Below are 27,664 nucleotides of genomic sequence, written 5' to 3'. Positions count from 1 at the left end.
TCCCTCATAATAGCATATTTTAGAACTGTCCATTTTATTTCATTCAAAAAAATCCAATTGGTTAAATTTATTGCCCAACGTTGTCATTTATGTACTCATCACGCATTTCTCCAAATCAACGAAACCAATCAAAGGTCTCAGTTTATCCCCACAAAATTACCTTTATCAGCGTGGCGGCAGCTTTGAGGCCCATAACTGCGACTGATTCCCTTTTGCGTCGCTGTGGCAATCTGCTGAGGGCCGAGCGGGAGCTGGAAAAGGAGCAGATGGATGTGGCGCAGGCGTTGGAGGCGGGCAGCGGTATGCCGTCCACCTCCTCCGATTTGCGGTAGGCGCGACCGCGGGCCAGAGGGTCCACAATCTGTGATGAACAAATAGATTTAATAATAATAACAAGAAGTAGATTCCTAATTTTGTTTGACAGTATAATCCAATGGTCAGGTTTGGTCTCGTCATACCAAGCCCCTTTCCTATAAAATCAATGGTCAGCCATTTTGTCAATACTTGTTTGCGGAGGACTTTGACCTGTTGACAAGACCAGAATATTCTGCTTATTTCTCATTTTGTTTTACTGTAATAAATGTCCTCAACAGAGATGTTCTCTTCAGCTCTTGTTTCATTGTCCCAATGCTCAGTCGGAATCCCAAATGTTGAATTGAACATGTGTCGGAACTTGGATTATCTTATGCCAACAATAGATAGAAAGATCGATAGATAGATGGACAGTCAGACAGACAGATAGACAGACAGACAGACAGGTCGATAGGTAAGTAGCTAGGTGGGTAGGTGTTGTAAGTAGGTCAGTCTGTAGGTTGGTTTGCCAGTAGGTCGGTTGGTAGGTTGGTCAGTAGGTCTGTTGGTCGGGCGGTAGATTAGGAGGTAGGTCGGTCGGTGGCTAGATAGGTCAGTTGATAGGTCTGTAGGTCGGTGGGTCTGTAGGTCGGTAGGTCGGTAGGTCGGTAGGTCGGTAGGTCGGTTGGTCGGTCGGTCGGTCGGTAGGTCAGTCGGTAGGTTAGTAGATCAGTCGTTTGCTTGGTAAAAATGTAGGTAGGTAGGTAGGTAAGTAGGAATGTAGCTCAGTCTGTAGGTTGGTAGGTCCATAAGGTGGTAAGTCGATTAGTAAGTTAGTAGGTAGTTTTGTCACTCGGTAGGTAGGTAGGTAGGTAGGTAGGTAGGAATGTATCTCAGTCGGTAGGTTGGTAGGTCCATAGGTCGGTAAGTAGGTTAGTAGGTAGGTTTGTCACTCGGTAGGTCAGTCGGTAGGTAGGTAGGTATGTTGGTAGGTCAGTAGGTCAGTTGGTGTGTAGGTATGTCAGTATGTCGGTAGGTAGGTAGGTAGGTAGGTAGGTAGGTAGGTTAGTAGGTCGGTTTGTCATTAGGTAGGTAGCTAGGAAGCTAGGTAGGTAGGTAAATAAACAAAAAGGCCCAGTCAGAGCATGGCATACCCGCTGAATGGTGTATTGATGGCGACTTAGGTGGCGGTGCGGGACGTACAGGGGGGGTGGGGTCTCAGTGCTGGCCATAGAAAGATTGTCCTGGCTGAGCATCTCGGCACCCCTCACCACCTGGACCTTCAAACCACCATAAAGATGGCCGCAATGCTGCAGGCTCCTCCTTCTCCATCGCTGACCGCTGTCGCCGCCCTTGCTCACGCCGAACCAGTCGGCGGTACCCCTGCGAAGAAAGGAATTTTCTTTAGCGCTATTGAATCACGGAAAACGATATCCCATTATACTGAGTGTCCTTGTGTATGAAATGTACTGGGGCCACGGAGGTGAAATGTTTGGAAAAAAGCACACACACGGCGAGCATAAACAGCGATCCATTATCATGAAGGAGGCCAGCTGGAGGAGCTTTTTATAAACAGCGACAGGGATGAGTTGTCCTTATAAGCTGCCATAATGAGTCAAAAGCCAGAAGTGAATCGATTCAGAAAAAAAACATGAATGGTTATTAGAATGAATTATGTTTGAGGGTGTTTACATGAGGCGGTATGCACGCAAGCACTGACAAGTACGGGTTACATTTTCTTTAGCGCTTGCCAAAACGGACGTAGTCAATTGTATCACATAGCTAAGATAAAATGATTTATTTAGAATTAGATAGTTCTTATTCAAAACTCAGGCACAGGTTAAAAGTTCTCACTATAAAACAATATATATACAGTCATCACAATTCCAGCGGACGCAGGAAGTATGCTAGTTAGCTTACATTCTTTGCTCCAAATGTTGTATTTTAGCTTGGTAGCAGTAAACCTCCTAACAGCGACATCATTTTGTGCTCAAAGACACAACATAATTCTAATTTCATCAATATAGAGAACAGTACACACAGTGTAAAATCATTTTAAAAGCTACTTGTGATCTAGTTTAACTTGAACAGATCTGTCGGAGTGTTAGTTCAACATCTTCTAAATATTGTCAAATGAATAGCATAGTTTGTGTCGACTTTTTGGTACATACCTTTTTCCTCTTTGAGTAATAATGGCAAGTGTCTTATCTAAAAATGTTAATATTAATTAGTAACACACATATTCTGTTTTACAAACTATGTAAGTGTTCACTCCATCTTATGTGTTAGCTTAGCCTTTGTGGCGTAATTGCTAGCTTTATATCTAAAAATTCATTTTGAATAAGTATACACTATATGTGCTGTGCTAAAAAGTGGAATATATAAGTATGATTTTTTTTAATGAAAAAATACAGATGCGATTTCGAATGGAAAGAGTGACTTGAGCTAGTTAGACCTTATTGATTTACACCCAAAAAATATGTCTTTAAACGATGATTAAAACAACTATTTGAATTTTGATGTTACCAAGGAACTTTATTGAATATTTCTGTATTTTGTATTTACACCGACTTTTTCCACTTTTTATCTTATTATAGCCTTTTTCCACTTTCAATTTGCACTTCTTCTCATTGCACTATTGTTACGATGCACTATTATTTTTCTTTCACAATACTATTATTATAACCTAGACCAGTCTCTCAGCCCTATGTTGGTAATATTATATTTTTTTTTTCTCCCGATTGTATCTCTCTCTTTTTTTCTCTTTAAGTATTGATGACATGTTTACCTTGGAGTGCCATGTCTAATCTCGTTGCATACAATGTGTCACAACGTTGATATCAATTACAATAACAACAATTCAATTCAAGCCAGCACAAACCTCTACAATGGCGCATATACGTGATTAAAAATGTACTTCTTCTGTTATGTTCTGATATAGTAAATTATAAGATACGGTTTTTGCTGTGTTGTGTATTATTAACGTGACTAATAATTTTGTTTTCAGCTTGTACAAGGCTCTAGTGGCGCAATCGGTCAGCGCGCGGTACTTATAAAACAGTGACCAGCAAAGCCATGCCGAGGTTGTGAGTTCAATCCTCACCTGGAGCATTTTTATCAAATTTCTCAAAATGTACATGCAACATTCCAATTGTGGTACATGATATTCGAGCTAGAAATATAAATATTTCATGATTGCATTTCCTGAGGTGGTGTGCTTAATTTCAGTTGTATTAAAATATTGAAACTAGACTACTTTCTTTATTATTGTATGTATTATTGTATAAGTTAACAATGCCCACCTGTCACGGTTGCCATGGCGCCCAATTGGCCACGCCCGTGTAACACCAGCTTCGCCTCATTGACAGATTGGCTTTCTGTCTTTTTAAGCTCATTGCTCTCATTTTTCCTTTGTCAGCCCGTCAACGAACCTCTGCCCCGCAAGACGTGGATTCTGACTCGGTCCTGTTTTCCTGTTGGTATTTCCTGTCCGGTATTGTTCCCGTTTATTTTGTCCTGTTAAATATCGGTTTCCAATTTCGTTCCCGTCTATTTTTGTCCTGTTTATTATTCTCTCCAGTTTTTGTTCCCGTCTAGTTTGTCCTGTTTATTTCGATATTCTGTTTCTTTGTCATTCCTGTCTGTCCCGTCGTGTCTGGTATCGACCCCATCTGTTCGTTATCTGCTCGGGCAATTGGAATTGATCTCGTCAATCTCTGGCTTCCTGTCTTTCCACGCCAGACCGCTGCGTGGACGTGAATGACTCCCCATTTCCAGTAAAATAATAGGCTTGTGTGAGAACATCACGCGTTTGGGTCCTGATCCAGTTCTGGTTTATGACATCACCTGAGTTCAAAGAGCCTCTATGCTTTTTTCTACTGGTGGAACTGCAAGAATGGGGGAACGAGGGTGTATGGGGGGGGCTGCGTGGGGAGAGAATTCATGCTCGTCCCTGCTTTTTTTTTTGCTTGTGCAGCATGAAAATGGCGAAACTAAGAAAAGGCCTGTTTTAAAGTAAAGTCCAAACACCAACCCAAACCCCCAAAAAGATGAAAAAAGAAAACTTTATTTGAGCACTTCTAAGAAATACACGCAAAATAAGAACCTTGACAGAGGCTCCAATGATGACACAAGCCAGGAGATGGCAGCAGCGAGTCAGAAAGTTCCAAATTCCGTACGGCACATTTAAGAGCACCAAAGACTTCTCACCTGTGGACGGAGCCCAAGTAGGGGTCCTGACTGCGGCTCATCCCTGAGTCAGGTTGTGACTACGAAGCTTTGTCACTTCCATTTCTAGTCCTACTGTGACTTTTTCCACAAAGTGACTCTCCCGTCGTATCCGGATCAGGGCTACCTGGCATCCATTAGGGGTGATCTTCACATATCCACACGCGGACTTGATCCTGACTCCTCTGACCTTTTGACAGCCGAACGTTACGACTTCAGGGAAAGGTTGTGTAAATGTTTCAATGGCAGGCGCGTCTCCCGAGTCACCCAAAAGAGACTTCCTGGGGGAATGAGACGAATGTCTCAGTTCCCTGTCAAAATCAGTGTGGTTCCCTCTTCAGAGCGTTTACTGTGAATTGCTACTGTGTCTCTGTCCTAACAACACCAGAACTACACACGATTAAAAGGAGAAACATCTGAATCACGCACACAGGCAGAGAGGAAAAGAAGAGGAAGGCGGGGACCGATTCTTGCCTGGACATGACACAAACAAGCACACGCACGGGCGCCGATACACACACACACGCACACACACACACACACACACCGATACTAACATACTGAAAGCGACTGAAATGCAAGCTCAGAACTTTTTCAACTCATTGAGAAAAATCTTCTTTTGTCTCTTCTTTATCCTGGAATCATTTCGTAACATCACAGCTCGGTAATAGGCGTGTTACATCCCTGTTAACATATACCTTTTTACTGTATTTTATACCGTTTGTTGATCAATTCATATTTTGTACGCCGTATAAAATGTCTTTAGTGAACCCTAAATAAAAATTATAAGAAAATTCTCACTGTTTTTTTTTTAAAATAAAATATAATTTGCACAAAAATGACCATTCAAATCCAGATGTTATTCTTTGATAATTTTCCAAATATATTTTGAAAAATATGCACATTTCTGTTTGAAATTATTGAAATTGATTTGTAATAAATTGTGTTTTGTATTTATGCAAACAACCAAAGCAGTTTATAAAATATTTATCTCAAAAATCCCGGATGAGCAATCAAGTAATAAAAAACAATTTTTTACCAATATGTATAAAACATTTCCCTCATTATTTATTTTAAGTGGCACGGCGGCGCAGTGGTTAGCGCGTGTGCGGCACAGTTCTAAGGTCTTGGGTACCTCCTGTGTGGGTTCAAATACAGCTACCGGACTTACTGTGCGGAGTTTGTATGTCTCCCCGTGCTTGCGTGGGTTTCCTCTGGGCACTCCGGTTTCCTCCCACATTCCAAAGACATGCATTTCAGGTGGATTGGCCGGTCCAAATTGTCCCGAGGTGCGAATGAGCGAGCGAGTTGTCTGTCCCTGTGTGCCCTGCGATTGGCTGGCAACGAGTTCAGGGTGTCCCCTGCCCACTGCCTGATGATTGCTGGGATGGGCTCCAGCACCCCCACGACCCTACTGAGGATAAGCGGTGCAGCAGATGAGATGTTTTATTTCATTCTTGATGATTATTATTCCAGCTTTTTTTGTCACGGTTGCCCATGGTGCCCAATTGGCCCCGCCCACTTAGCACCAGCTGCGGCTCATTGACAGATTGGCTTAGCTCTTATTTAGGCTCAGTGCTCTCACTCTCCCTTTGTCAGTCCGTCAACAAACCTCTGCACCCGCAAGACATGTGTTCTGACTCTGTCCGGTATCCTGTTTGTGAATCGTGTCCGGTATCGATCCCGTTTATTTTGTCCTGTTTTGATATCGGTCTCCGGTCTCAAGTGTCTGGTATCATTCCCGTCTATCTCGTTCTGTCTGATCTCTGTCTCCAGTCTCCTATATCAGTTATCAATCCTATCAGTCCCGTTCTGTCCGGTATCAACACCATCTGTCAGGTGTCAGCTCGTGTAACTGGTATCGATGTCGTTGGTCTCTGGCTTCCTGTTGTTCCACTCTAGACTTCTGTCTCTCTTCTTCTGCCCAGCGATCGCCGAATCACTGGCGTTTGTGTTAATGTGCATGACATCCCCATTCCCGTAAAAAAAAGCTTGTGTGAGAAACATTACGCATGTGGGTCCTCCTCCTGTTTGTGTTCCTGACATTTTTAAGGGAATTCCTTGCCAAATTTATCATAAACATTTTAGGAAATTCGATTACATTTTTTTTTCATTTGAAATAACCTATACATTTTACACTGAAAAATACGAAAATCTAATTTTGACTTTTCTACAAAAGGAAAACTATAACGTTTTAAGATGATTACTTTTTTCCATTATATCAATTTTCAACTAATTTTCCCTTTCCCCCCATGTAATTACTTACCAATTGTCTCAAAAAATACATAATCTGAAAAATATTTACAATTTTACGTCTAAAACTCTTACAATAAAAAGGTAATCTATACCTTATAAATTGTACATAGAATAAAAAACGTTTTGTGTATCTTAAGGTTTTTTGTAAGGAATATTTTTCCCAAGGACTTGTTTTCAGAAAAAAATACATGTTTAAAATATTTTATTTCTATTACTATTTCAAAATAGTAAACACAATATAACAAAAGTTTAAAGTTTACATTAAAATACATCATTTTTTAATTACATATTGAGTTTTATGTATTTTCCCAAATATTTTTCAATTTTTTTTTTCTGGGAAACTCTTCCCTATTTTTCCCAAATATTATATGGGAAAGAAACATTTTTAAAAATATGATATAATATGATTTATACCAGATGTAATACCTGATAATCAGTCTGGGTATGGAGGGACGTCGTCGAGTCAATATATTGGGGATGCAGGAGCGCCTTCGGACCGTTGACCCCCTCGTGGGATAACGTTGGCCTTTAGGTGGGATTGTGTTGACTTGCTCAAAGTGTACTTTTTTCTTACTGCTTTGTTTCCAAGTGGAAAAGAAAGCAAGAGAAAGAAAATCAGGTTTGACAAATCAAAGTAAGCAGTTCTGCAAGATTTATTATTAAAAGGGGTTGTGTGTTGCGTGCGTGTGTGTGCATTTCACCTTTTGGATGATGTGAAGAAGGGCACTGTCTCTGGAGGAGGACAGAGGTAGTTTGGGGATATTTCTAAGAATGACAAGATGGCCTGAGGGTTTGCTCCAGGCAAGCTGACACTGCGCTTTAGTTTCTGGAATACATAGAAGCTCATGATTTGCTAGTAGCGATTTGGATCAGCTTTAATTGGCTGTAATGATAAATGACTACTCCCATCTTTTGGATTAGAATAGAATAGAATAGAATAGAATAGAATAGAATAGAATAGAATAGAATAGAATAGAATAGAATAGAATAGAATAGAATAGAATAGCAGAGAAGAGAAGAGATGAGATGAGATGAGATGAGATGAGATGAGATGAGATGAGATGAGATGAGATGAGATGAGATGAGAAGAGTATTGTGTATGTAGTGTATATATTGTATATATTGTTCAGTAGATGTGGAACTCCAATACAAACATATAATAAAAGTAAAACACATCTATTAGGATTGACAGAGTAGTAGATGTTGACTGGCCTAATTTGCATGCAAATCTTACAATAATGGAACAACAATAGCAGAACTATTGTGCAGATTATAAAAATAACAATAAAGAAATCAAATAATACAAATGTTCCCGTACGTACATAGCTTTTATCTGGTTAAAGTCTTAATTACATGTTTTACCCTGAAGTGCCAGGTCTAACTTACATACAATGTTCCACAATATTGATATTATCAGGGTTGGGTAGGGTTACTTTAACTGGATTACTTTCAATTACTTTTGGATTACTCCAATACCAAATATGCTAATAAATGACAAAAGAAACGAAATAGGAATAAAATGATGACTCACAACATGTGGTAAGCTTTCTCTCCTGGCTTTGATCTCTTTGATCTCTGGCAAAACTAACATCAATGCGACAGAAACAAAATGAAAATCAATCCAAACAGCTTGCCAACATCATTTTTGCCGTTCCATGTATACCATTACTCCCCAAGCCTGCACAAAATGTAGTAATTTTATTCATATTCAGTTTCTTTTGTCTTTTTTTAACATATTTGGTATTGGAGTAATCCAAAAGTAATTGAAAGTAATCCAGTTAAAGTAACCCTACCCAACCCTGGTTATTATTGACAATAAAGGCAATTCTATTCTATTCTATAGTCAAGATATATCTACATCAGGGGTCTCCAACCTTTGTCATTCTGAGAGCTAGTTTTTGTTACTAATTAGCGTAGAGGGCAACTAGTTTGATATGCATTTCTAAAATAACAACTTATCATGTTATTACTATGTCGTGAATGTTTCGTTATCAGTTTAAGTAGGAAGAAAAAAACAAGATGACCCAGCACTGGATGGCTATTTTCAGAGCAGGTCCGCGGGCACCTCAGCTGTCCTCAGGGAGCACCTCAGCTGTCCTCAGGGAGCACCCTGGTGCCCGCAGGCACCACGTTGGAAACCCCTGATCAACAGTTTATGCATATTTTAGAGTAGTGTTGGCTCTCATCACGTTAAAACAATAAACAACCTTACACGTAAAAAGACACGTAATTTTGTTTTGATATTGCTGTGAATTGCTGTAGAATATAATCTATTTTGTCCTGCATAAAAAATTACCGGGTAGTCAAATTGCTTCTGCTATACCGGCCGTAGACACTAAGGGGCAGTATAGGACAAACGGATTTATGTGACTACTGGAGGATTGGAGGGAGGCAAAACATGCTAATTGGTGTCAGCTTTTAACTAGCGACCTTAAAGTTAAACTACTTATTTTGTTTAAATATCTTTGATAGTTTACTTTTACTAGTACCTGCAACTTTAACCCTTTTTCTTCAAATAATTATGTGGGTAAGGTAAGTTGAATTAACTGAAAACGTGTCTAATTTACACTCGAAGGGGTCAACTGTTTTGGTGACATGCATATTTTGGAAAGATAAATGCAGTCATTAATTTTGGGTGATGAAGAAAACGTTGAGTAAAATTCACAAGTTTACTAATTTTCTTCCCAATGGCACCACATCACTTTTGTTTTAAAGCGAGAAGAAACATCTGCAGCCATGTGCAATGTAAAATGAGTGCTTTGACACTACCTTTTGTATGGATGTTATTGGGAATTCCACTTTGAGCCTGGTTGGCATCTTGATGGTGACTGGCTGGGCCATGTTACTCAACTGGACAGCTAGAAATAAAGACAAATTATATTTATAAAATACTTACAGCATTGATTGTTTAACAGACGCAGAAACAAAAGCAAAGTCTGTTAAATGAGCTGTTAAACCCTCTTCTTCATTGATTTCCTTACCTGAATTTGTTAACAATCCCTTTGCCACACATGACAGTAAGAAAATATATCTTACATATATGTATTGAGAAATGTATGATCTTATTTCATTTATTTACTCTTATATTTTGCAAAATGTTGCTTCTATTGTTATTTCACTTTTTTTCTGATGCATTTACAACTTTGTCCAGTCGACAAGTACTACCTTGTGAATAGTCCTTATCCTAATATTTTATTTAATCTTATTTTGTTCTTCTTGTTTTTTATAACATGTTTATCCTGGCAGCACAGTGGTTAGCGCGTGTGCGGCACAATTCTGAGGTCATGAGATCGTACCTTCCTGTGTGGAGTTTGCATGTTCTCCCTGTGCTTGCATGTTTTTCCGCCGGGCACTCCTCCTATATTCCAAAAACATGCATGTCAAGTTAATATGACGGTCCAAATTGTCCCTAGGTGTGAATGAGCAAGTGAATTGTCTGTCTCTGTGCCCTGCGACTGGCTGGCAACCAGTTCAGGGTATCCCCTGCCCACTGCCCGAAGATAGATGGGATGGGCTCCAGCACCCCCGCGACCCTACTGAGGATAAGCGGTGCAGATAATGGATGGATGGATGTTTATCCTGGTCATAGATAAGAAATGTAGAATATTTACTGATCTCTCTTTCTTTTACATAGGTATCCATCTTTCCCAAGACCGGGATTATAACCCTTAACCACCTCAAGCATAGGATGTGATGTTCCCCAGTAAGCCACGCAGTGAGCCTCCCAGTGACCAGTGTAAACCACTGTTACCTAAAATCTTTGTGTATATATCTCGGTTTACTTTCGCAGTTTCGATACGTCACAGATTTTAAATCGAATTTTCTTTATTGTTATTGATATCAATGTATTGTGCGTTGTGTTCTGCAGCAGACAGCACACAGCAAATGCTATCACAGGAGCAGTTTATGTGTGTGTTGGTTGGGGACGACTGTCTTTGTGTGCGACCATGATAGGCTGGTCTATGCTCTCCGTCAAACAGCTTGGGTGGGCGGGCGCACAAGTCAATGTCTCCATCCAAAACAAACGGCGACAGCTAGTATTTCAGAGGATCGTTACATTGAAAAGGAATTCATCAATTAAATCGGACTGAGGAATGTCAGAAGATGAGCAAATAAATGGTGATCGCGGAATGTCATCTGGTCCGGGAAGGGACTTGGCAATAAGGGTGCTAAGGGTCCGGCCGACTGATACGGCTATGTAACAAGCCTTTCCTGTAACTCACGAACACCGGTTTCATTCCCATGAAACAAATTACCCGGAGTTATGACTTGTGGGAAGCCGCTACATTTGTGACATTTTAATCTTGATTATAACGGAGACCTAGCACAATCCAAGGATACCTGATGCAAATGTGCAGCTAGCCAGCTGCTCTCTAATTTGCTACCTTACACTGAAAAGAGAAGCCCTCCAGTTTTGTTGTAATTTTGTATTATGACAATGATGACCAATTGTTCGTTGGCAATTCTGTATTCTGTGTTTTTATTTCTAGATCCGTCATTATTTTGTATCAGTCGTGTACCGTCAATCGATAAGGACGTCATCCCTCGAAGTTTGACCCTTAGGGGCTTATATGAAGGGGCGTTTTTAATTTCTTTTTTATTTTATTCTCTTAATTCTCAAAGGACTAACATCCCACTCAAGCAATCCAAACATCTATAAGTAACTAAATCTATAAGATGTACAGCGACACATCATAAGCATTGGGAAAACACATGCATTTTTTAATGTGTATGTAGGACTCTGATTTTAAGTATTTTTTTATGGGATCAACAATGAGAGAATTAAGTTGTTAAAAAGATTGTATGTGACGGTCACAGTTTAAAGTGGAAACCACTAGCTACTAACGATTACTAACTAAGCTTGAATTCAAATTGTTGTTTTGGAAATAAATTTGCCTGAACATCTTTAATCCAAGTTATTAAATCAATGGTGCACTATAACTTTGTTTTTCCTCATTTAAAAAAAACGAAGTGGCTTTGAAAGAACGTTGACATTAAATATTGTAGATGCACATTTGAAGCGTTGCGCTACCACATCATTTAAAAACTGCAAATTTACTGAAAAGCACAAGCAGAAAACACTCACTTATCTCTCTGTTGCTGTTTTGATCTTTTAAATTCTCCATTGAGTAAGATGGGCTCCCATTGTTCTTTTTCCAACATTCATCCATTTGTTACTCCATCCTTTCTCTTCTTATTTTCCCCCACTCCTCAGCTATGGATGGATTTTCATGACAGGCAGCTTAAAGGATGTAATCCGCGTGGCCCACATGACATGCCTGCTGCATTGAGCTTGTCATACCTCCCATTGGACAGTGATGTCTAACAATGCCCGGACGGAAGTTGCATCTTTTCAAGGTAAAAAATAAAAGTCACCTAGGCTTGCTCATATGAGTCAATTCAGTTCCAGGGCTCAGTAAAAACGAAAGCGCACAACAAAACCATCGTTAATAATATTTTGTGATAATATACCCTCTCTCACCCACACACTACACTCCAGGGCCAGATGTTAAGTTTAATACATTTATTTACTTTCTGCATTAAATATAACATGTTATACTCCAGGTGAGGCTTGAACTCACAACCTCAGCATTGCTTAGCTAGTATACCGTCTTATAAGTAATGTGCACCAACTGATTGCACCACTGGTTTGCTCGTGTCTAACACGTTTTTTTTTCTTTCATCTAAAGAAGAGCTCAAAGTTTGGGTTTCATCTACAGAAGAGCTCAAAGTTTGGGTGCGCGTTATACGCGAGGTTTTACCGATGATCGGTCGAAAAATACCGCTGACCATCATTTACAAACATTTTACGCAACTAAAATCCTGCACCACTGGAGCATGTTCAGGAGGTAGTGGAATCCAGAATAGCAGTTGATGGGAAAATCGGGCAATGAAGTACAGTTTTCCCTTGTTTATCGCTGTTAATGGGGATCAGAACCTGCGATAAGTGGAAAATTGGAAAGTAAACCTCCGAGACCGATTTTTAATTCTCTGTCAGCCCCTGCTTGCAGCGACTGTTGATAATGGATTGCAGCTGCATGAGTGCTGGTCATTTTTGGCAAAAAGAGCATGACACAAATTTGCTCTCGGCAAGTCGACTGGGGATTATGGGTCGCGGCCAAATCAGTGTAGTTCATTTTACATAACATGACTTACTTTTCAGCCATCTTGTTACTATGGGTAACAAAAACCTCAAAAAGGCTGGGCAAGTAAATGGGAGGGAAAATTGCGCATTTTTGGTAACTTTGAGTCTCCATAGTTTGTGTTCTTCCTTGCACTCGTTTTTGGTTGCACTACACAATACAGAAATATTTAGTGGTCAAGAAATACACATTGTCCCTTTTTGTAAGTAAATCCCCAGCAAATTACAGATTCATTTATACTTTTTCACACTAATTCATTTATAGTTTCACATTAATTCCTAATGTTTTTCTTTGCATCTTATTTTGTGTGTTACATTCCAAAATGCATTTGAGAACAGTGGGATGTTTTTAACCTGAGCTATTCTTGTGGAAAACCTGATTTAGCCCAGTTTCACTTGGAACCTAGCTCTAGGGCAGTGCAAGGAATCAAATGGATTGAACACTTTCAGGGCAGTGGAGTATTTCAAATTTTTGTTTTTTTACTTTTTTATTTTTTTTTTATCTAGTGTTTTTCATTATAAAGTCTCATTATCTTATCTCATTAGCTGCACTGCTTATCCTCAGTAAGGTTGCGGGGGTGCTGGAGCCCATCTCAGCAATCATCGGGCAGTCGGCAGGGGATACCCTGAACTGGTTGCCAGCCAGTTGCAGGGCACACAGGGACAGACAATTCGCTCGCTCGTCCACACCTAGGGACAATTTGGACCGGCCAATTAACCTGACAAGCATGTTTTTGGAGTGTGGGAGGAAACCGGGGTGCCTGGAGGAAACCCACGGAAGCACGGGGAGAACATACAAACTCCGCACAGGAAGTCCGGTAGCTGGATTTGAACCCACACAGGAGGTTCCCAAGACCTTAGAACTGTGCCGCACACGCGCTAACCACTGCGCCGCCGTGCTGCCGTCATTAGATAGATAGATAGATAGATACTTTATTCATCCCCGAAGGGAAATTCACATTTCCAGCAGCATCCCTGAGCTGAGAACAATACAATAATAAAGCAAAAAGAATACAATATACAAATACCCAGTGTGACGTGGAGATGCCCACTGTAGCGTGTTATATAGAATATCTAAATAGTGCTACACAGAATACATATTGCAATAAGATTCGGTAATGTGCAATGTAGGTGGTGTGGTTTAATGTGGGCTTTTACTCTGCCGGGTAGAGTTAAAGAGCCTCATGGCATGAGGAAGAAACCATTATAAAGTGTTTTTCTTTTTTAAAGGACATTATTGTTTTAATATTGCTATAATTTTTCAGAGTGCTTGAGTTGGATTTGGGGATTGCACCATTAAACTCAGCGGTGATACAAAACCATGTTTATCATCCTATCAAACAATTAGCCCAAAAAGCGTGTGATGGGACAAAAAAGCAGCGAGCACGTTGCGATCATTCCAACTCTAGCACCCATTTGATTTATCATTAATGATCCAAATTTTAAAAAAGAATACCAATAAGTTCTTAAATGATGTATTTTTTTTGTTAGCTGAGGCATATGAGGAGGAATTTTGGAGATCTGCGTATTTCCATTCCCATGCCTTCTAAAAGACTGCTTAATAAGTAATTGTTATATTTTAATTTTTGTAAATAAAAGGATGGTCCACACACAAACATAATTTCAACTGATCCATGTGAGGATTGAACACACAATGTCCCTATCACAATTTTGTTAACTGGGTCGATTATTGATACTACAGGACTACTATTTTAAAGTTTTTCATTTTTGCTTTATGCTATATTGTTGCAAAGTCATGTTATACGCTAATTAGCATGTTTTTTTTGGGTGGAGACATGCGTGAAAATTTAGTATAATCTGTTGACCATTAAAGACCAAATACACAACAATGTGCATATAATACTAACATGTATCTGTCAGCGCCAATTAAAATATTATATAAAGCGGTACTCTTTATGTATTTCTTGTCGCAGAGCGAGAGATTGTTACATGCCCTCTTAAGATTTGCATCACATTTTTAATCCAGCAAAATTGACAAACTACGTCCACGCCAATCTGCCTTAGCTGCGTAAACAGGAAATCAGGAGGGCAAGGACGAGTAAACAAATGACACGGTTTGACCTTTGCCAGCACAACTTTATAGACCCGAGACAGATCAATACCTTGAAAAGGTAAAGTTGGTCTTCAAGTAAGCAATGTTTGGATTCATCATCGATTCCCTTTTTCTAGAGGCAGGATTTTTTTACATGAATATGGGTTCGTGGCCTGCGACTACTGAGGAAAAACGGTGCACATAATGGATGGATGGATGTGTATAGGTTAGTGGATCAAAAAAAAGAAGTGGTATCATAATAATAATAATTTCCTTTGTATTGTCATTCTTTGTAACAATGTACACAGAACGAAATGTCGATACACCTGACCCGTTGTAGCGAGCCGATGCAGCCGCAGCCAACAGAGGGCGCCGCCATTTTACCAATGTTATAAGTCTTAGGTATGACTCGGCCAAGGCGCGAACCAGCGACCTCCCAGTCTCAAAGCGGGCGCCTTACCATCTAGGCTATAGCACTAAAAGCAATACTTAATTATATTTCAGTTTATTATCTCGTTTTGCATTGGGCTAGTTGTGATTTAAGAACATCTATTTTTTTATTTTTTTTAGAATGAGGCGACAGTGTGATTGTTATGGTGCAGTCTGCTTTTTCAGTGAATGCACTACTGATACTAATATTTTTACTCTGGCTAGATTTAAAGGTTCCAGATAAGGTTTAAACTCACCACCTTGACATTCCTTCACTGGTTACTGTCATATAAGTACCTCATGCTAACCAATTGCGACACTGGAGCACATCATGTTGAAGACGATGTAAAGCTTGCAAAGTTATAAAGCACTTAAAAGTACTAAGCTATAAAATATTTGTGCTTTGCAAAATATAATTCAAGTGCTGGTCACAAATACCTTTCCTGCCATGATTATTTGACCGTCATTACATTGTGAAAAAATGATCAAATGTAATAAGCAATTATTAGCCACATCTAATCTGTATACAAAGAGAACCTCATCTCCCTATACACGACACATTTTAACGTTGAGCGTTCGATCCAAGTACCAAGTACCATCAAATGTGTTAACTCATTTAAAACTGCTTCACACACTTGTTATTCATATTATTACAATATATGTCGACTTATATGTTTCCCTGTACTTAACATGTTTTTGGGATCATTTGCAATTGTGTAAGCTGTACTGTAATTGTAACAAACCTCACCAGCCAGTGGTTTTCTGGCAAAATTGTTATTTAGCCTTTGGCGCCACCAGCTGGTGTAGTGTGTAAACACTCAACAAAATGGATTACTTCACATACTCCTACCTAAAAAAAACAGCCTGGAGCGGGATAGGCACCACCAGGCTGTACTTGCCCAAGACACACCACAGGATATGGTGCCCCTGTGGTGAAGGTATCTGTGAACCATGAACAATTGACTCCACGTTACTGAAGAGGAAAAATACCAAAAACCCTGAAAATGCATTGCAAGACACCAGGTTTATGATATATCAGAAATTATGAATTATTAATGGATGTCTAAACGGCCAAATAATGTACATAGAATGTTTTGAGTATGGTATGTGGCTGGCTCCCCTCGACCCTAGTAAAAGATAAGCGGGGCAGAAAAATGAATGGATAAAAATGTACATAATATATACCTGCATGCCACAATGGTTAATGTCAAAAGGTTGGCATGTATGTTATGGCCTCGATAAAGCTTGTATTGGATAAATTAACTAAACTTGTTTGCACAAATTATGTTTTTGTGTGTTACACATAGTATGTTTTGCTGTGGGGAAATGGGTACTGCATTGTGTTTGTAAGATTTAGTATAGCTTAATAAGGAGAACCACAATAATTAATAAGGTGAGCAATTGGCTGAGGTTGACAGGTATGTTAATATCTCAATCTTTTCAGAAGTCCCTGCAATGTTTTGTGTGGCCTCTAGAGGACGTTTAGCGACCAACCGTTTCTTCACGCATGCATCATTCACAACAACATGGTTGGTTTGAATTATTCAAACAGAGGGTACACAGTTGTGCAGAACTCTTATTGGCGCCCTTGGTGCTCCCTGTGTATCACGTCGCCGCCTTTGTGTATGCACACGCTATTGTCACGTAGCGCATACACACACGTGTGATTGCGCTCAAATTCATTAAGTCTCATCCGCAAATGAGTCCGCCTAAGTGTGTACTCGGGCCAGAGAGGCTGAGCAGCATAAACAAGAGAAGGAACTGATTTGCATCACAAGCAACCACAACATCAGCATCATGCTTCGGAAGGCCGCACATCTTCTATTTTCTCAATTAGCGATACTTGAGTTTTCTTGCTGTAGGATTGATCTTCCACCCCCCTGTCCACCACCCCCTTTCATTGCCTACATAGGAAATTAAAAAAAAGAATGATGGAGACCTTTGCATCTGTCTAGCCACTGTTATTGATTGTCCAAACGTCTGACATTTTGCTTCAGGTGCTTGTTTGAGTAGTATATGAGTATGTCCGTTAAAATAGTGGAAAGTGGCAGATGACCCATACAACCCCCCCAGGCCGCGCATCAAGTTGTGTGGCTTTGAGCGACCGCACAAAATGGGGAAAAATAAATCTAGTCAGCAGCTCACTCCCATCAACATAAGTTGCTGACTAAATCTAAATATGTTGGAATAAAGATCTGCGTAATTGCTGGATGGCGGTGCCAGTGGAGGATGATAAAATGGGCAATATTTTCATAAATAATTGAAAAGTGTATATATATATATATATATATTTATATATATATATATATATATAATTTTGTAATTGTGTTTTATTTACATATGTGAGATTGAACACATCTTTGCCCAGTTCCAAAGCAGGGTTGGGGTGCTCTGGTGGAAGGAGGCTTACAAGACCTTAACATAACCTAAACCCTAAAAAAAGAGAAGAAAAAAATCACAGAATTTCTTTGCCCCTCGCCGCTGTGACAGGAAACAAGGGCGCGGCCGAGGGGCCTTTTCCTCACCTCGAGACAGGAAACCAGGGCGCAGCCGCATGGCTTTCTCCTTGCCGCTGAGACAGGAACCACCCACAGACAAGGATCCCTCTCCTCGCTGCCAGGAACCAGGCGCGGCTTATGGGCCTTCTCTTCGCCGCGGAGACAGTAACTAGACGCGGCCGAGGGCCTTCTTGTCATTGCCGAGACCGGGTTGTGGGGATTTTGTTGGTTTGGTCATTCTGTAATGTTTTAGAGTTGGTAGATGGTGGACCCATGTGGAGGAAGCAGTAACTGGATTCAGAAGTGCTCACAACGAGGGATGGTATTTATTAGCCAAATAAAATAGGAGATACAAAGTGACAAACAAACAAGGGATTACAAAACAACAAAATGTCCAAACAAAACCATACCTGCAAAAGTCTAAATCAGAAACAAGGCAAAACTGGAAATGGAAAATGCAAGGAGTAAAAAGGATGCCAGAAACAGACAAACCTGACAATGAGGTAGAAATGAAAATGACAGTGACCCAACCAAGTATGGTGTCACTTGGAGCTCACAGCAGCTAACTTGGTTTAATTTGGGTGTTTTCCCTTAGAGGTATGCTCACTTTTGTTACATGTTGTGTTGTTTTGTCATGTCTTCACCCACACAACAAGTTTGGATTTTCGGCCTCATTGAGGCTACACTGATAAACCATTATGACCTCCACCCCTAATTTATTTCCCGCCCCCAATGACATCTGAAATCACCTACTTTACCTAATCATGACAACTGCACACACTCTTACTTTCATCATTCATTTCTTGTTCAGAGTCTCAACTCTCCCCGCCTCGATCTCCTCTCTACTCCCACCTGCATGCCCTCCACCTCCATTACTGCCCCTATAGTGATGGTAATATTGCATCAAGAGGGTGTGATCCATGAGCCATTGATCAACATCAAACAAGACACTCTGAGACGCTGCACCCCCATAGATTCTCCCCCTTTCCTTGTCTGATTGCACGTTCACAGTAAAATGTTGGGGTGAATCCCGATGCCAATCCATGTAGGAAAAAGAGAAAATTGAAAGTTGACCCTGAAACGAGACCCCCGTCAGCTGGCCAACAGGTGGCCACTGACAGAACCTCTCTCATCATTGTGCCGAGTCCAGACTTACACACACACTCATGCACATCCCCCCCCCTTTTTTTTTGCTTTGCCTACTTCAACTGATGGCCAGGGTGCTGATTCTAATGTATGTTTGTGTCGTGTGTCCTGTTTTGTCCGTGGGGGAAGGGAAAGAAGGCCTGCTATGCACCTGTCTGAAGATCCCCACCTATGCCTGGGCACGGTAGAGGGTAATCTTATAGGCTTCATAAAAGGTTCTTAAAACACTGCCTGAATGACAAATAACAGTTCTGCCTGTCAATTACTCACTACTGCCCACTAAAGTCGCATATTCATTTAAAGGTTTTCCCAAACACATTTTTCTTTCAATAGGACACAGAACGTGTAGTGTTCCTCACCACAGTTATGCAAATGTGTTTCAACAAATTCCACGTGCAGGGGGACTCGGGAAATTTAGTCTCAAAGTTGACCCATCTGGCATGTTCGCTGTAGAGCTGTCGTCATCGAAGGAAGACGACACTTTCAAGATGGCAATTAACATTAGCGATTGTAGTGAACAGCAGTTGTATACTGCTTATTTCTGCTTGGAGAAATTGGAACTTTACTTACCCTGTCTTTGGCGGCCTTGTGACTGTTTTGTCGGAGTTGCGTGCTTCGCCTTTCAAAGGCTGTTTGTTTACCTGCAGCCTTTACGGCATACGTTCCTTCTTGGCCTTCACCTCCTTTTAGATCGGTGATTGTGACTTTTCGTTTGTGTTTCACAGTGCAGGTGTCGCGGTTAGTATCAGTTTGTCGAGCTAGTTCCCCATCAGCGTCAGGGCTGCGGAGGGCTTTCCTGTTTTGTTTTCTCCACTGTTGGCGGCCCTCCGTGTGTGTTTTTTTTTCTTTTCTGCCAGTTAGCCTGTTTTTAACTGCTCGCCCTTTGTTTCATGGCTGCATAGCCCTGTAACATGACGCTTAGACCTTCTCCGCAAAAACGAACAAAACTTTGACTAATTGACACGTAAAGCAATCTGGCAACTGGCATGCTCGGGTGCTGGTGTTCCTCCTATGACATCACAGCTCAGGATGACAAAGATGCTGTTTTCAAAACGCATTATCACAGAAAATAATTTGAATATATAATGAAATATGTCAAGATTTTATGCAAAAAAAACATGTAGTATTTCTTCACAATTTCATGTTTTAAGAACACCTTTAATAGTCACTGCTCACATTAAGTTAGTTTATTTTTTGTTGTTCTGACAGAAGCAGGAGTTCAGTACATTGCCATTGCGTCGCTTCCAAAGCTTTCACACCAGCATCACATTGGTAAGATCAAGGTTTGCAGAAGTAGTTAAAGTCCATGTAGCAAGTTTTGTAATTACCTTGTATCACAAAGTAAAAAGGGCCAGAAAAAGACTTTTACTGATTAAAATAAGCCCACCCCCCTTCAAATGCTGTAATGTGTTATAATTAGCCATAAAAAGAGCCACAATCAGATCTGCACAGTAATCCCTCGCTATAATATGATGGACGTTTTACAGTCTCGCTGCTTCACTGATTTCTTTATTGTGTTCTGCATTCTATTTGGCTAAAAAAATCCCTTAGAGCAGGGGTCAGGAACCTTTTTGACCCAAAGAGCCATAAAAGCAAAAAATGTTTTAAAAAGAAATTGAGAGAGCCACATCATATATTTTCAGACAAAATGGAAAAAACTGCCAAACACGCTCTCTAGACAAAAGCTAATTCTTCAGCACATTTGATTTCACTGTGTGTCATTTGATGATTTAATCAAATGTATGAAATGATAATAATGCCAAATCCTGTGTCCCAAATCAATGTAAATATGCCATTTACAATTTGTCTTCCACCTTCAGTTAAGAGTGTTGAGGCATTTTTTTTCCATGAAATTTGTCCTTAATAACGGTTTCAAAACAATGTGCACGCAAAGTTCTTTTGTAAAAATGTCACAAATTACTGCAAACGATAAGCATATCGTCATATTCACTTTCGGTGTAGATTGCACTGAGCGAGAGACAGAAGGAAATCCCTTGCGCTGTGTGCAGGGATCCGCCCAACTGTACTGCTCACCCAGTCAAAGTCGTTTGCCAGCGTTTTTATTTATCAGTTTAAATGGTTTCTTATCGAACTTCTGCATTAAGTTGCGTCAGCTTTATATGGACAAAAATCGGGATTAAATCACTTGACTTTGGAACCCCACAGAGAGATGTGCAATAGTTACATTTTATTTCTGAGCCATATGTACTCATGAAAAGAGCCATATATGGCTCCCGAGCCATAGGTTCCCTACCCCTGCCTTAGAGAGTAGAATAGAATAGATATTGCACTCCAGAGTAAACATGTACTAAAGACGTTAAAGATAAAATTATGATAAGGTACTAAATTAATAATGAATAAATAGGCAAAAATATTTACAACTTTGTGCTCAGAGACTGGCCCAAGTTATAGTAATAGTGCAAGTAATTAAAAGTATAGTAAAAGGTGCTGTTCAGAACTTGAAATTTTGCTACTCTCTGCCACCATCTCGGGCTCAAAGTCATAATCGCAGCTTCAGTCAGCTCATTCTTCAAGTACTAATAAACTCTTTTTTTTCATCTTTTTTCGGTTTGGGTTGGCGTTTGGACTGCATTTGAAACTGGCCTTTTTTAACTTTTCCACTTCAAAGATACGCTAACAAAAAAGCATGGGATAAGCATGAAATCCTTCTAGAGAACACACACACACACACAAACACACACACACAGGATGTATGATAAAGTATTCATTAATACAATGTACAAAAAAACCTGCATTTTTTGAACATGACTCCAATAATAATGAGGGTTCACAGTATGCACAGATCACATATCTTCATCCATGTTTGAAAAATATAAAATGAAACAAACAACCAAAAACATTGCATCTTATTTATCATTCAAGTCCGCATTAATTTAATGTGTGATACCACAGAAAGCTCGGTATCATTGCTATTTGCTATCCTTTGTAGGAACTGCATCTGTTATTTTTTATATAAGTGAAAAGTCTTTATTTGATAATTATCGAATATGTAAATTTTCCAAACGGGGCAGAGACATTCCAATTGTTGAGTTTGCATCAAATCATTAAATTGTCTCATTCACATAAGTTAAGATTCAGATTCAGATTCAGATCTACTTTATTGTCATTCTAGTACTCGTGTATACAGAACGAAATGTCGATACATCTGACCCGCACAGTTTCCTTGAATGTACAGATATAAATAAAATGTTGTATTGAGTTGTAGTATTGAGTGCTAATAATATACTAAATAATTATGGCTATGTATAGTATTTTACAGTAGCGCAAATAGTGCAAGAGGAGTAGCCAACTAGATGTACAAAATGGGCAGTCAGGTAAACCAGTCAGGTAAACAGAACAATAACACTGTAACAATAACGCTGTAAGTACAATAGTGCAGAGAAACAGATGTGCAAGGGGTGGCTAGCTATAAAGAACTGCCAGTAGTGCAAAAAGTCAAACAGAACCCACAGATGTACAGATTAGCAGCAGTTTAGATTTACTATGTGTTTGAGTGACCATTTAACAGTCTAATGGCCAGGGGGACAAGACTATTGTGGAACCTGGTGGTCCTGCACCGCACACTGCAGTACCTCTTCCCAGAGGCTAGCAGAGTGAACAGTCCATGATGGGGGTGAGAGGGGTCCCTGATAATGTTCTTAGCTTGGGATAGGCAGCGCTTCTGGCCAGATATAATTTTTTCTACAATTGATAAAGTACAAGTGCATGGTGTTCCAAATATGATCTATATATCAAAGAAGGTAAGATAAAGGTCAGTTGCACATCAGTAAATAATTGCAGCCATCATTTAACTCCTCTGCTATTATGTAGAACAGCTCAAGTATAATAGCAATTGTGCTGCACTCTGCAGGCTGAAAAAAATATCAAATCAACCCTTCACCTCCAGCAATGACGTGTAAAAAGACACCAAATGCTGACATAATGCATTGTTCTATTGTCTGCAATGGAAAACTTTGATTTCGCAGTTTGGTTTCGCCACCTTCCAGCTGGTCATTGAAGGGTCACCGCAGATGCCAACGAAGGGGCCATTGTGTCCAATGTAAGCTAAGCAGGGCTAATCATTGTACAAGGCGAGTCTGGACCTGCCTTAGCTGTCAGATGACTCGTGTAACATACAAAGTTGTGGACATACAAACGAGGTAAGCGCTTAAGTTCACTGTGGAATGAACACTTTGTTGACAAGAGGAGGCTGACACCCTTGACCCTTGAACAAATTATAATGTGCACCTACATGACCTTTTTCTGTTTTGAGGACATTAAAACTTTGCTGTAAATTCTAGAGTAGTGGAAATGAGTATATATAATAATATGCCTTATTATCTTATCGATTCATGATTGGTATAACATTTAGATTCAAAGTGACTATAAAATGATGGCTTGTGATAAAATAGAATGAGCCCAAGATAAAAAAATAATATAAATAAATATTATTATATATTAATATTAAGGATGTGACGAACTAATTGAAATTCAAACTGTCAGTTGTCAACTCTGAATGCATACCAATACCGAGAGTTTGTAGATTTCTGTACGCACAATTTTTTCAATTGTTTATTTTTTACTTCTCAAATAGACATATAAGACACATTAAACATGTAGAAAACATGCATGTTTTTAAAAATAATTTATCCAAACAGGTTATTCTAAGGATGTTAGGACAGTGAATTGGTTTGCTTGTAGTATAGTGTTTTTTTTTAGTTTTTTGTTTCTTTATCCATTTGTTCCCTCACTTGTTGCTAGGCAAAAATCAATCTTAACGATCACTGCCTCTTAATATCAGCATAAACCACTCATGCCTATTTTAATGCTTAAAGATTTATCTTTGGGGGGTATGATGTCCCTGGACAAGATTTAAAGTAGAAAAAAAAATCTATATAGACATTATATTATATATATATATATATATATATATATATATATATATATATATATATATATAAATGCATTATGTTATGCATTAAAGTAGTTTGCATTTTTACACACAGAATTTAACTGCCTGAAATGAATAAATCAATGAATAAATATACACTATGATTGGGGCGGCAGTGGCTCAGGAGGTAGAGCGCTTGTCTTGGGATCAAGAGATCGCAGTTCGAATCCCGGCTACATGTGGAAGTGTCCTTGGGTAAGACACTGAACCCCTAATACCCCCAATAAGCAGGTTAGCGCCTTACATGGCTGCAAGGCCGCTATTGGGAAATGTGAAGCACATTGTAAAGCGCTTTGGGAAGTCTTCATTGACTTGAAAAGCGCTATAGAAATGCAGATCATTTCATTTCATTTCACTTGTCAAAATAAATTCTAAAACGTACTGTTTATGTAAATCAATAGGATGTATACAAATCCATAATATTGCCTGCAAAAATGTTTGAATGAAAGGTTTTTCATCCATAAATTAAAGCCAGTAAAAAAATTCTAACATTTCTTGTGTTCTGTGTTGGGTGTCTGATTGAAACCATTGGAAATATCCACCTCATGACCTCACACCACCAATAGTTGACCGCTCCTGCGAAAGTTTATGTCAATACATTGAAAAGGATTAAGGCAAAATCAACGATGATCTCTCCCTTCTAGTTGCAAATCAGCAGATATCTACAAGCATTCTTCTTGTCAACCTAGTAAGACGCAGTAGAAACACCCACAGTCTTGTCAGAAGATTTATCTTCAACTGTCCTTTACTGTTGCTCACCTGCGTCAATAATAGTTGGATGTAACTCTTCCTCAAGATAAGATATCCTCTCTTTGTTCTGTCACTGTTTAATGGAGTGAGCAATAGTTTTTTTAAAAAGCCAATAATTGTGGCTGTATCGTATATCGCGTCGTTTGTGTGACCATTGGGTTTATGTTTGTCCTTGTAGGAATTAGCTGAGAACATCCTCCTTCTCGCTCCCTTCATCTTTCATTTCTGACGGCCTTTGTGGCAGCGCTGGGGCAAGTTCAGGCTTGCACGAGCATCCCTTCCAAGGTCTAAGGCATGCACTCTCGCACACACACACACACACGGGCGTTCAATCACACAATTACTCACTCTTCTCCAATCAAACCGAAACCTTGTAAATGCCCCATGAAAAAATGACTGATTTTAAGAGAAAGCGGCTCTTGAGACAAGGCCAATCATGTGTGCTTGCTGCTAAAGAGGCAGCGGTCGCCCTGCTAACTTGTCTTAGCTCCAGTCATTAACCAGGAGAAAGAGCGTGACAATTTCTTGTAATGGTCAGAGCCCTGTTTTGGCAATTATCTGTAGGACGGCCAAAATCCGGAATCTAATTGCAGTTCATTTTGCGTTTCAGCAGTCCGTTTTCGATAATGCTTTTTGGTCAATGGTGAGCTGAAGCTGATCTCTGCTGCATTTTAGTCAAAAGCAGACTTCACCTTAGGAGGGTCACCAGTAAATATCAGGGTGCATATTGGTCCGATCCAAAATGATTGAGGTATACCCCAGATTGACGAATAACAGGCTTTGGGAAGTTTGAATAAAGTCATTCTACAGCAATAATGTTAGAACAGGCAGTACAGCTCATATATATCACATTCAACACAAGATCAGATACAATTTAATGCAGAAATGATGTCCAGGCAAAGGCAAATAGATCTGTTTCACTTCCAACCAATTTACTGACATTAGTAAATAAGCCCTTTTGTGCCAACTATCACTATGTACACATATGCTATCTGGTTGGGTATCGGTCAGACATATTGTGATCAACTGCCTTTTATCCCAAACCAATTTTGTGTTTGTTTATTTGCATGACAATAACGTCGTAGAGCTCGAGGACAATGTTTTTGAACATATTTTTCCAAGTCGAAGCCCCACCTGTGAAAATGGATGCTTCTGGATTTATTATTGTAAACAAATGCTTCAAGGAGGATGAGCAATAGCGTGTATGCATATATTCTGTTCTATTGAAATCACGTTGCTGCGTTGATGCGAATTTAGATGGCAAACCCAACAAAAGCAACATGCTGAGCAGCGTACTTGTATCCCGTGTGGTTTTCAAACAAAATAGTCTTCCATCACTTCCTTTAAACCATCTTTCAAATCCCACTTGGAACAATTTGTCCTGAACAGTTTTCCTTTCCTTTCAGACTGAAACTGCAACCTACTGGGTACATAAACCCCCTCCTTGTTCACCCCAGTACATAAACCCAACAGTCCCTGGTAAGTAGCTCCGTCGACACAGACACAACAAGCGCGATGCTGAGTCGGCAGGCCCGCCAGGTCCTTTATTAGACAGGGTGGGTTTCAGCAGTGAATGGGCCCCTGCCAGTAGTCTGCTGTGGTCGGAGCTATACACGGCAAAGCGTCTCGGTAGGCAGCCATTGTTATGGTAAACGAGGCTTTGAATGGAAAAGGATGGGCAGGACACACATAAAACAGAGGAAAACACAAGGCGGGGCACAGAAGGCAGCCCCTGGCCACCCTAGAGATGGTACGTATGGAAGCAAGCACCTTAACAAGGGACCTCAATACACTTGTTTATTACGACTCAACCTATTATCACCACTACATACCTAAAATTGACTCCCACTCAACACACGCCTTCATAAAAATACCTGCCTTGACCCTTAGACGAAGGTGCACGGCTAACTGCGGTCTAAATTCTATTAACACGGCATGACAAAAGAGTCTTAGAGGCCCGTTGTAACAGAAAAGAACACCCAGTGTGTTATAATGTCACCGATTTAAAACGAACAAATGAATCTTATTCTGAGCACGGCATCGTTAAAATGACAAGCTGGAGCGTTATACATCAGCCCAACCATGCATTGAACAGCACAACAAGAAGCAAATGTGCATGTGAGTTTATTGATGGTGAGGCACTCACTCTTCTAAAGTGGGATATATAAATGATTAGAAAAAGGGAGACAATTAATAATAATAATAATAACAATGATAATAATAATGAACCTAAAATAGAAGCTCAGTTGCTATCCCGCCGTCTATTTCTTGCACCGCTTTTCCTCAGTAGTGTTGCGGGATGCTGGGGACCATCGCAGCCGTCTTCTAGCAGTGGACACCCTGAAGTGGTTGCCAGACAGTCGCAGGGCAAACAGCGGCATACAACTAATCGCACACTCACTCATACCTAGGGACAATTTGGACCTAGAATGAACCAGCAATGCATGTTTTTGAAATATGGGAGGAAACCGGATACAGGCACAGGAAGAACCTGAAAACTCTGCACGAGGAGGCCGGTAGCTGGACTTGAACCTCCACACCGTTGGGCCACGGTGCTAATCACTGCCCTACCGCTAAGAAATTCAGTATAAAATGCTGCACTACGATTTTAATGTATTTGAAAGATTTTGTTTCAAAGTAATTATCTCTGCTCAGTTCAACAAAGTGAAAAAGCAAGAAAAACAAATGTATGTTAAATGTGAGTTTAAGTTCATATTTGCTGTTTTTCGTAGTTAATCTGTCATTGTAAATTTTACTTACAATTGAGTAGAAAAACAGCACTGGCTGTCACTGGACATTGTTATTAATTCACTCTCTTCGCGTGCTCCCATGTGTTGTTTTAAAATTAAAATTGTCTTCAATATCATCTGTAACAATGTAGTGAACATTGCCTACAATGAGATTAGACGTGGCACTCCAAG

General features: G+C 39.9%; 1 protein-coding gene, 1 long non-coding RNA gene and 1 other non-coding gene across 5 annotated transcripts in view; 2 read left to right on the top strand and 1 right to left on the bottom strand.

Annotated features, from left to right (window-relative positions):
* The window catches only part of rhbdf1b (rhomboid 5 homolog 1b (Drosophila)), a 28,515-nt gene extending 16,475 nt beyond the window's left edge, over window positions 1-12,040 (bottom strand). Inside the window, exons 1-7 of one of the 3 annotated variants that reach the window (XM_088323781.1) lie at window positions 11,861-12,040; window positions 10,071-10,132; window positions 9,544-9,632; window positions 7,476-7,600; window positions 7,201-7,350; window positions 1,446-1,674; window positions 161-361 (exon numbers count right to left, since the gene is read on the bottom strand). In XM_088323781.1, the coding sequence (XP_088179907.1) occupies window positions 161-361; window positions 1,446-1,674; window positions 7,201-7,350; window positions 7,476-7,600; window positions 9,544-9,632; window positions 10,071-10,132; window positions 11,861-11,937 (933 nt within the window). In that variant the 5' untranslated portion in view covers window positions 11,938-12,040. Of the gene's footprint in view, window positions 1-160; window positions 362-1,445; window positions 1,675-4,500; window positions 4,933-7,200; window positions 7,351-7,475; window positions 7,601-9,543; window positions 9,633-10,070; window positions 10,133-11,860 lie in introns of those variants that run through there. The other 2 variants (XM_088323782.1, XM_088323783.1) reach the window with 2 other exon arrangements.
* On the top strand, window positions 3,309-3,402 carry trnai-uau (transfer RNA isoleucine (anticodon UAU)). Its single transcript has 2 exons — window positions 3,309-3,346; window positions 3,367-3,402. It is a non-coding gene; the product is annotated as a tRNA-Ile (tRNA).
* LOC148347464 (uncharacterized) lies at window positions 9,156-26,317 on the top strand. Its single transcript, XR_015848039.1, has 7 exons — window positions 9,156-9,306; window positions 10,409-10,477; window positions 11,990-12,132; window positions 20,252-20,314; window positions 23,029-23,202; window positions 24,922-25,028; window positions 26,150-26,317. It is a non-coding gene; the product is annotated as an uncharacterized LOC148347464 (long non-coding RNA).
* Window positions 26,318-27,664: the final 1,347 nt, after the last annotated feature.

This window comes from Urocampus carinirostris, chromosome 19 (genome assembly GCF_059441175.1).
Source record: "Urocampus carinirostris isolate Australia breed hairy pipefish chromosome 19, RoL_Ucar_1.0, whole genome shotgun sequence".
Taxonomy (NCBI): domain Eukaryota; kingdom Metazoa; phylum Chordata; class Actinopteri; order Syngnathiformes; family Syngnathidae; genus Urocampus; species Urocampus carinirostris.
Note: the sequence above shows the minus strand (reverse complement) of the source record. Positions and strands in the feature narration are given on the sequence as shown.